We start from the raw sequence: 12886 nt of genomic DNA, 5'->3' as shown, positions 1-12886 counted from the left end.
AGAGAGGAAAGAATATAGTGAGTTAATAATGAATTAAGCAAAAGGTTATGACCACTCATCTCAATGCTCTTTGCTGTCATGAATTCTAAACACATCTATGGTAATGTAGTTTTCTTTAAACTGATCAGAAGATGACACTCGCACTATTTCCTTGACCTTTTTCAAACTGAAGTTTGAATACACCCCTGAGATCCTACTAAATACAGTGCTGAGAGAATGTACAGGCCTAGCGGTTGCCTTGAACTTTTACACTCTTGATTCCTTGTCAACTTGACAAAGCTAACAAATATAGCACACGTGACCCCGGGGGTCTAAGGATGCATTTCCTCAATAACGCCAGACATTTAAATGGAGACCCTGAACTAGGCAGTTGAATGTGCTCTGTGAAAGAAGTACATTACCATCATCATTAAGTATGGATAGGTGATACAGTCCCTCTGGCATCCCCAGGGAGTGAGCACTCTGTCTCTTATGACATAATCCAGCATGTCCGTGCCTATTAGTCACAAGAAATGAAATTCAGCCTGGTCGTAAGAAATGAATTAACTAATCATAGCCCATGGCATTTACATGGCATGCAAGCCATTTAATGTAACTTGGCATGGTTAAATAAGCGCACAAATTCTTCACCAACATGAGTCATTTTTTTTTCTCAGCCATGATAGGCAGGCATAGGGAGGTACTGGAAAATAAATCATGTTTAAGGGGGGTCAGAGAAGGTCTTTGGCATGAGCACTTCAGCAGTTAGTCATTTTACGGCTGCCCTCCTATTTGATGCGATGAAAACACAGGAATACCTCTCTGCACCCCCGCTGTGACGACCCAGGCCTCTTCCACCCCCCTTTCCTTACATGGGCGTGGGTCCAGGTTGCTGCTGAGGGGCCTCCCCGCTACGCGCCCTTCCATTCATGGCCACTTGTCTCTCAATGGCGCAGGAGCTACCAAATAAGGAGAAGGAGGTCTACCGTGTGCCGAGCCTCTTGTTGAGTATATATTGGAGTGGGCCTCTTGCCCTTTTACCACAGCTTACCCTCTGGAAACGACTTCTGGTGCTCAACTGGTGAGTAAATAGACCTGCTGCTTCTAAGACGTCGGCTCGGCCAGTGGAAGTCAATTAGAAGACTGCTAAGACTTGACTGTATTAGCTTACAAGATTCTCAGACGTTATTAGCGGGGAACTTTAGAACATTAAGACGGGGACGCCTGAAGACATTTGCCTTACTTACTTAATCTTTTAATTCAGTTAAATTTAACTTAATCCTCTAAATGTACATAGCTGTTAAGTTATATGTTACTGTACTAATCAGTTATTAAAAAAAAAAAATTATTGTAGTGTAAACAATATCCTTATTAATTCATTATTAGCTCATTTATGTTTCTGAAGAAGATATCATAAAGACATTATGAAACTATTGTGGATCGACTAATATCGACAATTTATCAAATAGCCTATTCATCACATGTTGCATTTTCGTGGCCTCTTCTTCCTAACTCTGTGTGTCTAGAAATGAGAAGATTCTGTGCGTGAAATGTAAACAGTCTGAGGCTCTAATGTGTATGGGTGTCTCACAAGAGCAACTCTATTTTCTGCTCATTTACTCGCCATTTGTTCAAACAGCTGTGCTTTCTGTTGACATTAGATCCCCATCCAACACCATGTGTGACGACGACGAGACTACCGCCCTTGTGTGCGACAACGGCTCCGGCCTGGTGAAGGCTGGCTTTGCTGGAGACGATGCTCCCCGCGCTGTCTTCCCCTCCATCGTTGGTCGCCCCCGTCACCAGGTAATACCGGCGATATTTTGGGTGCCTCAACAATACTGCTTAAGCTGTAAGCATGACGTCAACTGTTGACACGTTTTAATTAATTGTTTGTTTGTTTTTTTCTCGCATTGTGTCCTGTAGGGTGTGATGGTGGGTATGGGTCAGAAAGATTCCTACGTGGGAGACGAGGCCCAGAGCAAGAGGGGTATCCTCACTCTGAAGTACCCCATCGAGCACGGCATCATCACCAACTGGGACGACATGGAGAAGATCTGGCACCACACGTTCTACAACGAGCTGCGCGTGGCCCCCGAGGAGCACCCGACGCTGCTCACCGAGGCCCCGCTTAACCCCAAGGCCAACAGGGAGAAGATGACACAGATCATGTTTGAGACCTTCAACGTCCCCGCCATGTATGTGGCCATCCAGGCTGTGCTCTCCCTTTACGCCTCCGGTCGTACCACTGGTGAGTGTATAGGCCTATATAAGACCGGTATGATTTTAACAAAACTATGTTGTTTCACATTTGTATTATTATTGAGGTGTTCATTATTGGTAAACATCGTTTATCTTAATTAGGTATCGTGCTGGACTCCGGTGATGGTGTGACCCACAACGTCCCCATCTATGAGGGGTATGCTCTTCCCCACGCCATCATGCGTCTGGACCTTGCCGGTCGTGACCTGACTGACTACCTGATGAAGATCCTGACAGAACGTGGCTACTCCTTCGTGACCACTGGTATGTCGCACTTTGTTTTGTTTTTGTTTTTTTACAACGGACACGCACGTTGAAATGTAGCCTAATTCTCACCACACTGTAGTTTCACTCTATCATCGACTGACCGACTAATATTTGAACTTGACAGCTGAGCGTGAGATTGTGCGTGACATCAAGGAGAAGCTGTGCTACGTCGCGCTGGACTTCGAGAATGAGATGGCCACCGCTGCCTCCTCTTCCTCCTTGGAGAAATCTTACGAGTTGCCTGACGGTCAGGTCATCACCATTGGCAACGAGCGTTTCCGCTGCCCTGAGACCCTCTTCCAGCCCTCCTTCATTGGTGGGTGTTGTTAACAGTTACTGCATGTTCAGCATAGAGTGTTCGTATAGGCATGTCGATGCCAAAGCATTAGATTTAAATGTCTAATGTTATATATTTCCATTGTTATTTTTATCCGTCCTGAATGTGATGGGAGCTGTCCATTTCAGCACCATTGGTGCTTCGCTGCAATTGATCGTGGCTGTTAATCTATCCTCATTCCAACAGGTATGGAATCAGCTGGTATCCATGAGACGACCTACAACAGCATCATGAAGTGTGACATTGATATCCGCAAGGATCTGTACGCCAACAACGTCCTCTCTGGTGGTACCACCATGTACCCTGGTATTGCTGACCGCATGCAGAAAGAAATCACCGCCCTGGCCCCCAGCACTATGAAGATCAAGGTGAGAGTCGTCTGTCAGTTGAACCTTGAGTAATGTGTTGTATTGTGATTACAAGTACACTCGCTGAATGTTACAGATGTACGAATACATGGCGCTAACTAAAGCAATTCCATTTCTCCTCTAGATCATTGCTCCTCCTGAGCGTAAGTATTCCGTCTGGATCGGCGGCTCCATCCTGGCTTCCCTGTCCACCTTCCAGCAGATGTGGATCAGTAAGCAGGAGTACGACGAGGCTGGCCCCTCCATCGTGCACAGGAAGTGCTTCTAAACACCGCGACGCTGCTGGTCGTCACCGCTTATGGATGCCAAAAACTCTCACCATTACCTCCGCCTGTTCCGCAGGCAGCCCTCCTTTGCTTTTTGTTCTTGTACAGTATGTTTACACCGAAGTGCAATTTATATGTGGATATTTTCTGGTTCATAAATGAATTTATATGTGGATATTTATTGCTTTGTAAAATAAACAAGACCCAGGACTTGTAACGCAATTGGTTTCTTTAAATGTGTCGTGCATGAGTGTGAAATCACATCAGCGCGTTTTCATACCCCCTGTTCCAACGAGTGAACCGAGGAAGTTCAATGACACCTGGATCAGAGCCCACACTCCACCGATTCAATTAGCACCAGTGCTAAAAATAGATGCTTTCTAGGAGGAAACGGTGGAAACTAGTGTGAGCAAAGGCTATCAGATGCAAATGAGGAGGGCGCATGTGAATGAGGGAAATTAGGCATTACATCAGAACTGAAATTTAGCAAAAGAAAACAAGACGGAAACGGGTTAAATTCGTGTGCATGTGCTCAGCACACCACCGGAGACAGTCGAACGAGTTGTTTCTATTTTTGAAAGCACTCGTGCAGCCGTGTAAAGCGATTACACACTCAGGAGAGTACTCTCACTGAGTCAAGTTGATCTAAGCCATTACATTCCCCCCAAACACAATACATGTTTGCTTCAGGAAAAGACAGCTGTTTTGTCAGGGCACATCATGTATAAAAAATATAAGAGCTACCAGGTGCGAGTCTTACTTTGGCAAATATAAAACACTTCCACTCTAATCACAAAACCTCAGTTGTACATTAATCAATCAACCAATCAATAAATCATGTTTTCAATTCGGTTTCAACAACAAATGCACTCTCTCTGTCTTCAGTGTTTAGAGAGAGAGAGAGAGAGAGAGAGAGAGAGAGAGGTTGACTTTAATCTGTCTCTGAAACCGTGCTGTCATCGGTCTGTCACGGTTTTGCGTGTGCAGCGGCCGTTGGACATCCCTGCTGATTTGGCTCCACCGCCACACACCACTCCATTTATTACCGATTAATCTGGTGCAGTTTGGCATATTCAGAGAATAAAGAAACCGAGAAATCCTAGCGCTCCGGTTAGCTCTCCAACAACCTGTCTGCGCGTGACGCGAGGGAGGGGGGTCTACTTAAAGCGGGATTAGCGCGAGCCAAACATTATACTGAAGTCCCCGTCCATTCAGGCTCCGCGCGACCTATCGTCCTGCTCGGCAGATCGAAAATAGGAGGGCTTTATACTAATCAGCGCTTCAGTCTTGCGCGAGCAAAAGTGCTGGGTCGTCGTGCAAGCCTCTGTTGGAAGCGCAAGAGGCAAGGGGGCAGCATACGCGCGTGATCAATGCATTCGCCAAATACAATAAGAGCGCGTGGAGAAGAGGACGGGGAACGAGAGTAGATATTCATTTTCCTTGCAAATAGTTTTAACCTACCATCCGAATGACCATGGGGGAATGGACGATACTAGAGCGGCTGTTAGAGGCTGCTGTCCAGCAGCACTCTACTATGATCGGAAGGTAAGAGGAAAACTGGAAAGACGCGAATGCAAGTACAGTAGAAACACCTGGGCGAGCCCAGTACATTGTAATCATAGCAAACAGAGTAGCTACACCTTCAGTTGAAGTGTTTCACCTTGTAGCGCCTCGAAGTAAGACGTATAACATAAACTCTGTTCTCATACAGACTCTCATAATGTCTGTACGATATGATGTTTGGAGATAACGCGGGTTTTTTTTCCTATTATGAAGTATCCTATATTGCTATATGACCTGTTGAAATACTTACAATAAGAGGGTAGAGCATTGTTTTTAGAGCATTTTAGAGTTCGTTGTAAACATTTATAAAAAGCATGTTGCTCACGATTCAGGTTAGGACTGTACTTCTGAGCGCTCCCAAGGTGAGGGGTCTTTTCAGCACTGGACAGCTCCACGGGTTTATGGCTGCCGTATAGCTTTAGTTAGATTATTTTCAGTCAAGTGTTAATGTCTTTCATATGTTTCATGGTGTCACTCTGCGTTCATATTGTGAACTGACTGTGAAAATCCTTGTTTGTTCTCTCTCTTTTTTCTTTTATAGGATCCTACTCACAGTAGTAGTGATCTTCCGGATTCTAATAGTCGCTATAGTGGGGGAGACGGTGTACGACGACGAGCAGTCCATGTTCGTGTGTAACACGCTACAGCCAGGCTGCAACCAGGCTTGCTACGATAAAGCATTCCCTATATCCCACATCAGATACTGGGTGTTCCAGATCATCATGGTGTGCACCCCCAGCCTCTGCTTCATCACCTACTCCGTGCACCAGTCGGCGAAGCAGAAGGAGCGGCGCTTCTCCACTGTTTACCTTTCCCTGGACAAGGACCAGGATTCTATGAAAAGAGACGACAGTAAAAAGATCAAGAACACAATTGTGAACGGAGTACTACAGAACACGGAGAACTCCACCAAAGAATCCGAGACGGATTGTCTCGAAGTGAAGGAGATGCCTAGTTCAGTCATGAGAACTACCAAGTCCAAAATGAGACGTCAAGAGGGCATCTCAAGATTCTACATCATCCAGGTCGTTTTTCGAAACGCGCTAGAGATAGGGTTTTTAGTGGGTCAATACTTCCTCTACGGATTCAATGTCCCTGCCGTGTATGAATGTGATCGATACCCCTGCATCAAAGATGTTGAGTGCTACGTTTCAAGACCAACGGAGAAGACCGTGTTTCTGGTCTTCATGTTCGCCGTCAGTGGGATATGTGTGGTCCTAAACCTCGCAGAACTCAACCACCTTGGCTGGAGGAAAATCAAAACAGCTGTGAGGGGTGTGCAGGCTAGGAGAAAGTCAATTTACGAGATCAGAAACAAAGACTTGCCGCGTATGAGCATGCCCAATTTCGGTCGCACTCAGTCGAGTGACTCCGCCTATGTGTAGCGCCTATGAGGCTGCTGGGGGTCAACATGGTGGATAACAGCTGTATTGAGACAAAGCAGAAATAATGATGTGTTGGATACTAGTTCATCTCACCAATTTCCTTTGAAGTAGGTGGGGTAGATCAATTTAATTTGTCTTGTACGGACAACTTAAAAACAAACGGACCAAACGTTTGTTTGTCATATTTATGAAAAAAAAGGCACTGATGCAACTTTTTGGTATGGTTTATATTTTCTAATGTCTTAGATGACGAACATATGATTTACGTGTTCACGTATTTACTCCTTTGTTCACGTCATCAGCTGAACGTGGGTGTAAATACATATTGCACTAAATATGACGAGCCAAACGTACCTGATTTATGAGATGAAGGTGTTCTTACAGTGAACTTACCACCGGTTTTGACATCATCCACCACTGACGACAAACCTCTCACATCATTTATATGTTTTCTTGGTATTTATCAACGAATTTCCATTTGGTATCAAACTTACAGTAGCTTCTATATACAGTAGCCTATTTTCATTCTCTATGTTTTTGGTTGCCTGCGCTCACACCATCGACCTTAACATTAAACTGTCACTCCATTGCTTTAAAGCCGAGTAGCAGAACGATAGCTTGGAGACGTACTACACATGCTAACGTCTGCTGCGACTTGTTAATTTTATTTATTTTTTTATACCAAAGCGCCCATTTTGCTTCCATTTGTGAAAAATGTGTTCTGTTGCTTCTGTGTAATCAAGTGCCATACATGTACATAGATATATACATATTACATAGAGAGAATATACTATTCATCATGAAAGATAAAGTCCACGAGTGGATGACACCAGATGCTAAATTCTGTCCCTTTAATTTATATTGATATGGGTAAAATGGAAATGGTAAGCTAATATTCATATTTTATTTGTATAACTGAAGAAGCCATAATCCTTACGTGTTCTACGAGTATATCTATGAGAAATAACTCGAAAAGAAAACAGCACAATTTAAATATGATTCAGTATTTAAGTAAAGGGGATAGGTTGACAGGCCCCTGGTGCTACCATTTTCCAAAAAAAAATGAGTGATGCAATCTGTTGATGTGAAAAAGAAACAGAGAACAAACAAAAAAAAACATATATTAATGTCCAAAAATAAAAAGAAAACTGGAATTCATGTACCCAACTTTGGTGTGACGTGTGTTTGCCTTTTTGCATTTTGCACCTGTGCTTGACAAGACTTCACCCTTTAGTTTAACCTCGTAGCACAGAACATCAGAGGCTCTCCTTTCCATATGTCAGGCCATAAAGGAACGCACAGACATTCTGACTCCTCGGCGCTAAAGCGAGAGTGTGTCTCAGGCACGTGCCCTCTGTCTGCTGCACCAACCCCCCTTTTCGCACATTATTCTTCTCGCATTTCCAGCAGGGGCTTAAAAAGCTTTAGATCCCCCTCCTGTTTTCTTTCTCCCGCGTCAGCAGCGTTGGGGATGAACCTGATCCAGGTACAGAAAGTCATGCCTTTCATGGCCCTCCGTGCCGCGGGTAGCTGACACTGTGTTTATGACAGCGCCATCCGCTGGGAGGAGGTGGGGGGAGGTGAGGGGTGGAGGTGGGGTGGAGGTGGAGGTGGAGGAGGCAGAGCTTGGAGCTGCACTCCCCTGTGGGGTGCTCCTGTCACTTGGTCTGGGGATGCAACCACCAACCCCTGCTCCCCCTCCTGGGCCTTTCTCCTCCTCATCCTCATTCCTCCCACTCCTTCCTTGCACCACTGTCCCCCTCCTCCCCCCCCCCCCCCCCCCCCGACACCCACCACCGCCACCCCCCCTTCCAGCTTCCGTCACCACACGCAGCACACGCGCACCTCGCAGGTGAGGTGAGGAGCAGGGCCTGCGCTGTGCGGTGCCTCCGCTCGCCTCTCCAAGGTCAGGGACAAAAGTGCTGAAGGCTGCACCCCCCAGCAGCGCTCTCAAACCCCCCCCCACACACACACACACCCACACCACAGCACACCACACCCACACCCATCCGTCACCCCCAACCGCTTCTCCTCCCTCTCACACACCCTACACCCACGACACCAAGCTCCACCCGCCCCTCCCCTCCCCCGCTCCTCCTGGGACACCAAGATGACTCTGCAAAGAGCGAGCAGAGGGATGAAGAGGAGGAGGAGGAGGAGGAAGGCATTGGGGGGGACAGAGAAAAAAATCGAAGCGTGTGCAAGAGAGAGGCCTTGACAGATCAATCTGGAATTCAGCAGGGACCTCCAGTTCCTCGCTGACGCCAGGCGAGCACGACGAAGTCCACCCTGAACAACACACACACACACACACACACACAGACACACACACACACACACACACACACACACACACACACAACAAACACATCCATCTCCTCCTCACTCCATCCCTATCATGTCTGTGGAGGACTACTTCAGTAACCTGCGCTCCAAAGACTTGCCGTTCCAAACTGTGAGCACAGAACAATCCCCACCAAAGGACTCATGTGCAGCTCAAAGATGAGGCTGTAGGACACGGTGTGCAGAGAGTGGGCAAGTCAAATGTCTGTCTGTCAGGTATCGAGGTCATGATCATAGTTAATGGCCCACTGAATGAGTGTGCCTGTGCTTCTAATGGTGGGGCTAGAGGGGAGAAGTATTTCAAAAGAACTCATGTTACATTAATAAACAATTCAATTCCCCACTCGGCTGCTTATACCACTATTTGCTTCTATTACATCATGGCCCATATCTGCTTAGTGTGTGAAGGCCACATTTCTTTTTCTCTTTTTCTGTCTTTTTCTCTCTCTCTCTCTCTCTTTTCTTCCCCCCACACTGCCACTCTGTTCTCTCCCTATAAGCAAAGGGCAGGCAGTTATACATGTCGACATACATAAATACATACATTTATACTCATCGTCATAAATATTCATGCTACACACACGCTAGATGGGAGTCGTGATGGCCAGTGAGTCGTCTCCGTCCTTGTTCTTGCAAATATTTCATGGCGTGCTCGTGAACAGAGACCTGCGTCCGGGCGACCCTTTAGAACCACGACTGGATGGGACACGTAAAGTACCAGTCACACCTGAGGGCTAAATGCTGTATGTCTTGATTGGAGACATTAGCATGAGGTTGGAATGTTGATTATCACAGTAATGGGTTGATTTTTTTGCGCTGCCCTTGAATCATGTATTCAAATGTGCCTGCATTTATTTATAGTCTTATTCCCTTTCTCTCTCTCTGTCTCTCTCTCTCTCTCTCTTTCTTTCTAGTGGAAATGCATACAACTGTCTTAAAAGCTTTTGCATAATTGAGTGCTAGACATAGTGGCATGTAGTTTTGTCAAGCAAAGAATACAATAGCAGGATGCTAAAAGCACCTTTCCCATGCATGTGATTTTGTGCATCTCTTCTTTCAGAGTTCAGTGTGACGGCAGAGAATGTGTCTGAGTGTGTGTGTGTGTGTGTGTGTGTGTGTGTGTGTGTGTGTGTGTGTGTGTGTGTGTGTGTGTGTGTGTGTGTGTGTTTGTGCTTAGATGTATGTGCAGTATATGTGAGTGGGAGAGTTTATGCATGTGTGTGTGTGTGTTTCAGTGTGTATCTTTAGGTGTACTGTATGTAGATTTGAGTAGGAGAGTTTATGCACATATGTGTGTGTGTGTGTGTGTGTGTGTGTGTGTGTGTGTGTCAGTCTGTTCAGGGGGCTTTCTCGTGGTATGGCAGATTAAGGCTTCAAAGCGCTCGGCAGGCAGGCAGTGTGCTGTATGGGAGAGACGTGGGCCCCGGAGCCCAATCCCATGAGCCTTCATCCTCCATCCTCTGTCAAAACCTGAAACATTATTACAGTGCGAGGGACTTCAAAATCATCAAAACACCTCCACCATGCATGTCATTTGTTGACAAAAGAATGGATCGCTTTGAGGGTTTATTGCTGTGGAGCATAGGCATTTGACACACAGGCAAAACAGGGGGAAGTTTGCCGATGTGTTCATGAAGCTCAACTATTAGAACATGAGAACAATAATCATGGAGTCATGGAGTCCATGTCCAGAGAGCACACACAGTGATCAAGAAAAATGATCAGGTCAAATCTATATGCAGACTATATCAAAAATGGACAAAAGCGGCACGTAAATAGAATGTAAATGATTGAAATCCTATAAAGATACAATATAAAGTATATGCGTGGAGGAGAACCAAGTGTACAGTATGAGAGGTGCTTTGGCATCCCTTGTCATCCCCAAATAGGAAGGTTAAAAAAGGGAGCATGATGACAAGGAAAAGGAGCAATGCGTGCGGGCATCGTGCCTGTGGGAGTCCTTGATGCCAACTGGGCACCGGGCACCGTGCCCAGGAGAGTCAGAGGTTTCTATAAGGTCGCAGGGACCCACTGCGTCCCGGATATACGGCTGTTGCAGGAACAAAATTACAACTCCACGGTTTCCAGTAATGCCACAGGTGCTATAACAGTGAGTCACCCTTCATAGGGAACCGTACACATATGGATCACCTCCAGAGAGAACCATCAGAGTCCCTGCCATCAGTCATCAGTCATCAGCCATCAGCCATCAGGTAAAATACCCAGATGAACAGAAGCTAAATGCACTGGGTGCTGAGCTCAGCAAACCTCAGCAACATCTGTCAGCGTTTTACAAATATTTACAGTGTTTGTTTTTACAGTGTACAGTATTTCCTATTTCCATTTATAGTATACATGTATATACATTGCTGAACAATGTGCAGATACTGTATACACATTTTCACTGATGCTTGTGGGCTATATGGAGAGTTCCACAGAGACCCATTGCGAAGCGTCCTCCCTTTGAAAACCTGGAATGACTTGAAGGCTCATTCTTAGTATCGGTTTCAGCGACATCTGTTATTCTACAACCGAGCGACTGTCCCAGCACACCTTCGGCAGGTGCCAGCTCTGCCTAGCGATGGCTAATTAAAAGCCTATAAAGCTCGTGTGAGCCAAGAGCCCGCGATCCGCCCGCCAGCAGACTATAGCCTTCCCCGCCACCAGCAGCCCCCCCCCCCCGCGGGATTTAAGGAGCCCTGCTGGGTGGAGAGCCCCTATGGCGCCCATTCTTTCCCTCCTCCATCAGTTATTTTTTTTGGGGGGGTGGGGGGGGCTGAGAGCTCTGTTTGAAGTGCAGCCTCAAAAAGCAGCAGCCATTTGCCACACAGCCGAGGCTTAATCTGTGTTGTGAATGCTATCGTTAGCATTAGCGGGTTTTTTGTTTTGTTTTTCCAGAGCAGAAGCAGCAGCAGAAGCAGCATCAAAAAAGGTGTTGATAATAACGGCAGAGCTTAGTTTTGGGCTCCATGAACTCAAACAGCTCAACAATTATTATGCAATGCCTTATCCCCTGTTACTTCTGCGCTAGCTGAATGTGAGATATCACACTTTGCTGAGCAAGGCTTCTGAGACAAATGCGAAAGCCTGGACTGATGCTGGATTTACTGGCTTAATCTGTTTAACTAATCTAGCGCAGCATCCATCCCTATTCTCCTGCTCCTAAGGTCATCAGTAACTCATCAGGGTAATTGCCTTGTAGAGTGAGACATTGCCTAATTTAGGGAGAGAGCGAGAGAGAGAGGCCGTTAGCCATTCGCGGTCACACTAAAAAATCTGTTTTGTGGCGGTTAGGCTCCATTGCTAGGGGAGAAAAGTTATAGTGTCTAAATTTAGCACCAGTGTATCCAAGAGACAAGGGAAACATGCTGAGGTCTACATGCCTAAGACAGACAGGGATGGGAATAAAGTGGAAAGAGGGAGAGAACGAGAGAGAGAGGAGAGAGGAGAGAGGACAGAGATTGACACTGGCTATGTAGCGGCCAAACGATGCCCCCAAAAAACCCTGCCTGCCACTGCTGAACTCTGAGAGTGGAGCTGTGAGTATTTGGATGTTTGAAGTCACCGCGGGCGCCAAGAACAGGTGCGATCCTAGCGGGCGGGAAGCTGCTAATGAATAGCTCGAAGGCTCCACTGTATCTGTCAAAAGGCGCTCTTACGGCAGAGGTGCAAGCATCGCTGGAGGGAGTATAAAAAACGTCCAGCATTGTGCCATCTGCACGACAGATTTCTGCTTCCGGTCGGATGCCATAGTCATAGACCAGAACCTGACACATATGACAAGATCAATTACTGCTGATGTTTTCTCACCTGGTTTAGCACAGACTGTGGTCAAATAATAGTCATGCCCGGACATGCTTGTGTTAGTTTTATGGGTGAGATGAAAGCTGGTCTTTGAAAACCCCTCACCGTGAAAAGACATAATTGTAAGGTATATTAACAGAGGAAGCTGTGTTGTTCCATTACATGATATCATTAACCTTAGCACGCGGCGGCTGGGTTGGAGTCTTTCAGATGCACTGAAGCGGAAACCATCAGGAGAACCTGGTCTGTTAAAACAGAAACATGACGTATGCCTCACTTCAATTGAAACTGTTCATTTTACGCTACATTGGT

General features: G+C 46.2%; 2 protein-coding genes across 2 annotated transcripts; both read left to right on the top strand.

Annotated features, from left to right (window-relative positions):
- The first annotated feature begins 1018 nt into the window (after positions 1-1018).
- On the top strand, positions 1019-3683 carry actc2 (actin, alpha, cardiac muscle 2). The gene is made up of 7 exons (XM_062551414.1): positions 1019-1060; positions 1641-1785; positions 1906-2230; positions 2344-2505; positions 2633-2824; positions 3032-3213; positions 3338-3683. Exons 2-7 carry the CDS (start codon positions 1657-1659, stop codon positions 3479-3481), a joined length of 1134 nt encoding a protein of 377 aa, XP_062407398.1. The 5' UTR covers positions 1019-1060; positions 1641-1656; the 3' UTR covers positions 3482-3683.
- A 1270-nt stretch (positions 3684-4953) lies between these two features.
- Positions 4954-6563, top strand: gjd2b (gap junction protein delta 2b). Its single transcript, XM_062551009.1, has 2 exons — positions 4954-5024; positions 5584-6563. The coding sequence occupies exons 1-2, from the start codon at positions 4954-4956 to the stop codon at positions 6425-6427; spliced, it is 915 nt and encodes a 304-aa protein (XP_062406993.1). The 3' UTR covers positions 6428-6563.
- Positions 6564-12886: the final 6323 nt, after the last annotated feature.

The sequence above is a fragment of the Sardina pilchardus genome, chromosome 12, assembly GCF_963854185.1.
Source record: "Sardina pilchardus chromosome 12, fSarPil1.1, whole genome shotgun sequence".
Taxonomy (NCBI): domain Eukaryota; kingdom Metazoa; phylum Chordata; class Actinopteri; order Clupeiformes; family Clupeidae; genus Sardina; species Sardina pilchardus.
Note: the sequence above shows the minus strand (reverse complement) of the source record. Positions and strands in the feature narration are given on the sequence as shown.

Excerpts from the sequence above, each read along its gene's own strand:
- actc2 (XM_062551414.1), top strand. The coding sequence starts at position 1,657 with ATGTGTGACGACGACGAGACTACCGCCCTTGTGTGCGACAACGGCTCC. Across the intron at positions 2,506-2,632 it reads CTACTCCTTCGTGACCACTG|CTGAGCGTGAGATTGTGCGT; the intron begins GTATGTCGCACT and ends TGAACTTGACAG. Across the intron at positions 2,825-3,031 it reads CTTCCAGCCCTCCTTCATTG|GTATGGAATCAGCTGGTATC; the intron begins GTGGGTGTTGTT and ends TCATTCCAACAG.
- gjd2b (XM_062551009.1), top strand. The coding sequence starts at position 4,954 with ATGGGGGAATGGACGATACTAGAGCGGCTGTTAGAGGCTGCTGTCCAG. Across the intron at positions 5,025-5,583 it reads CACTCTACTATGATCGGAAG|GATCCTACTCACAGTAGTAG; the intron begins GTAAGAGGAAAA and ends TTTCTTTTATAG.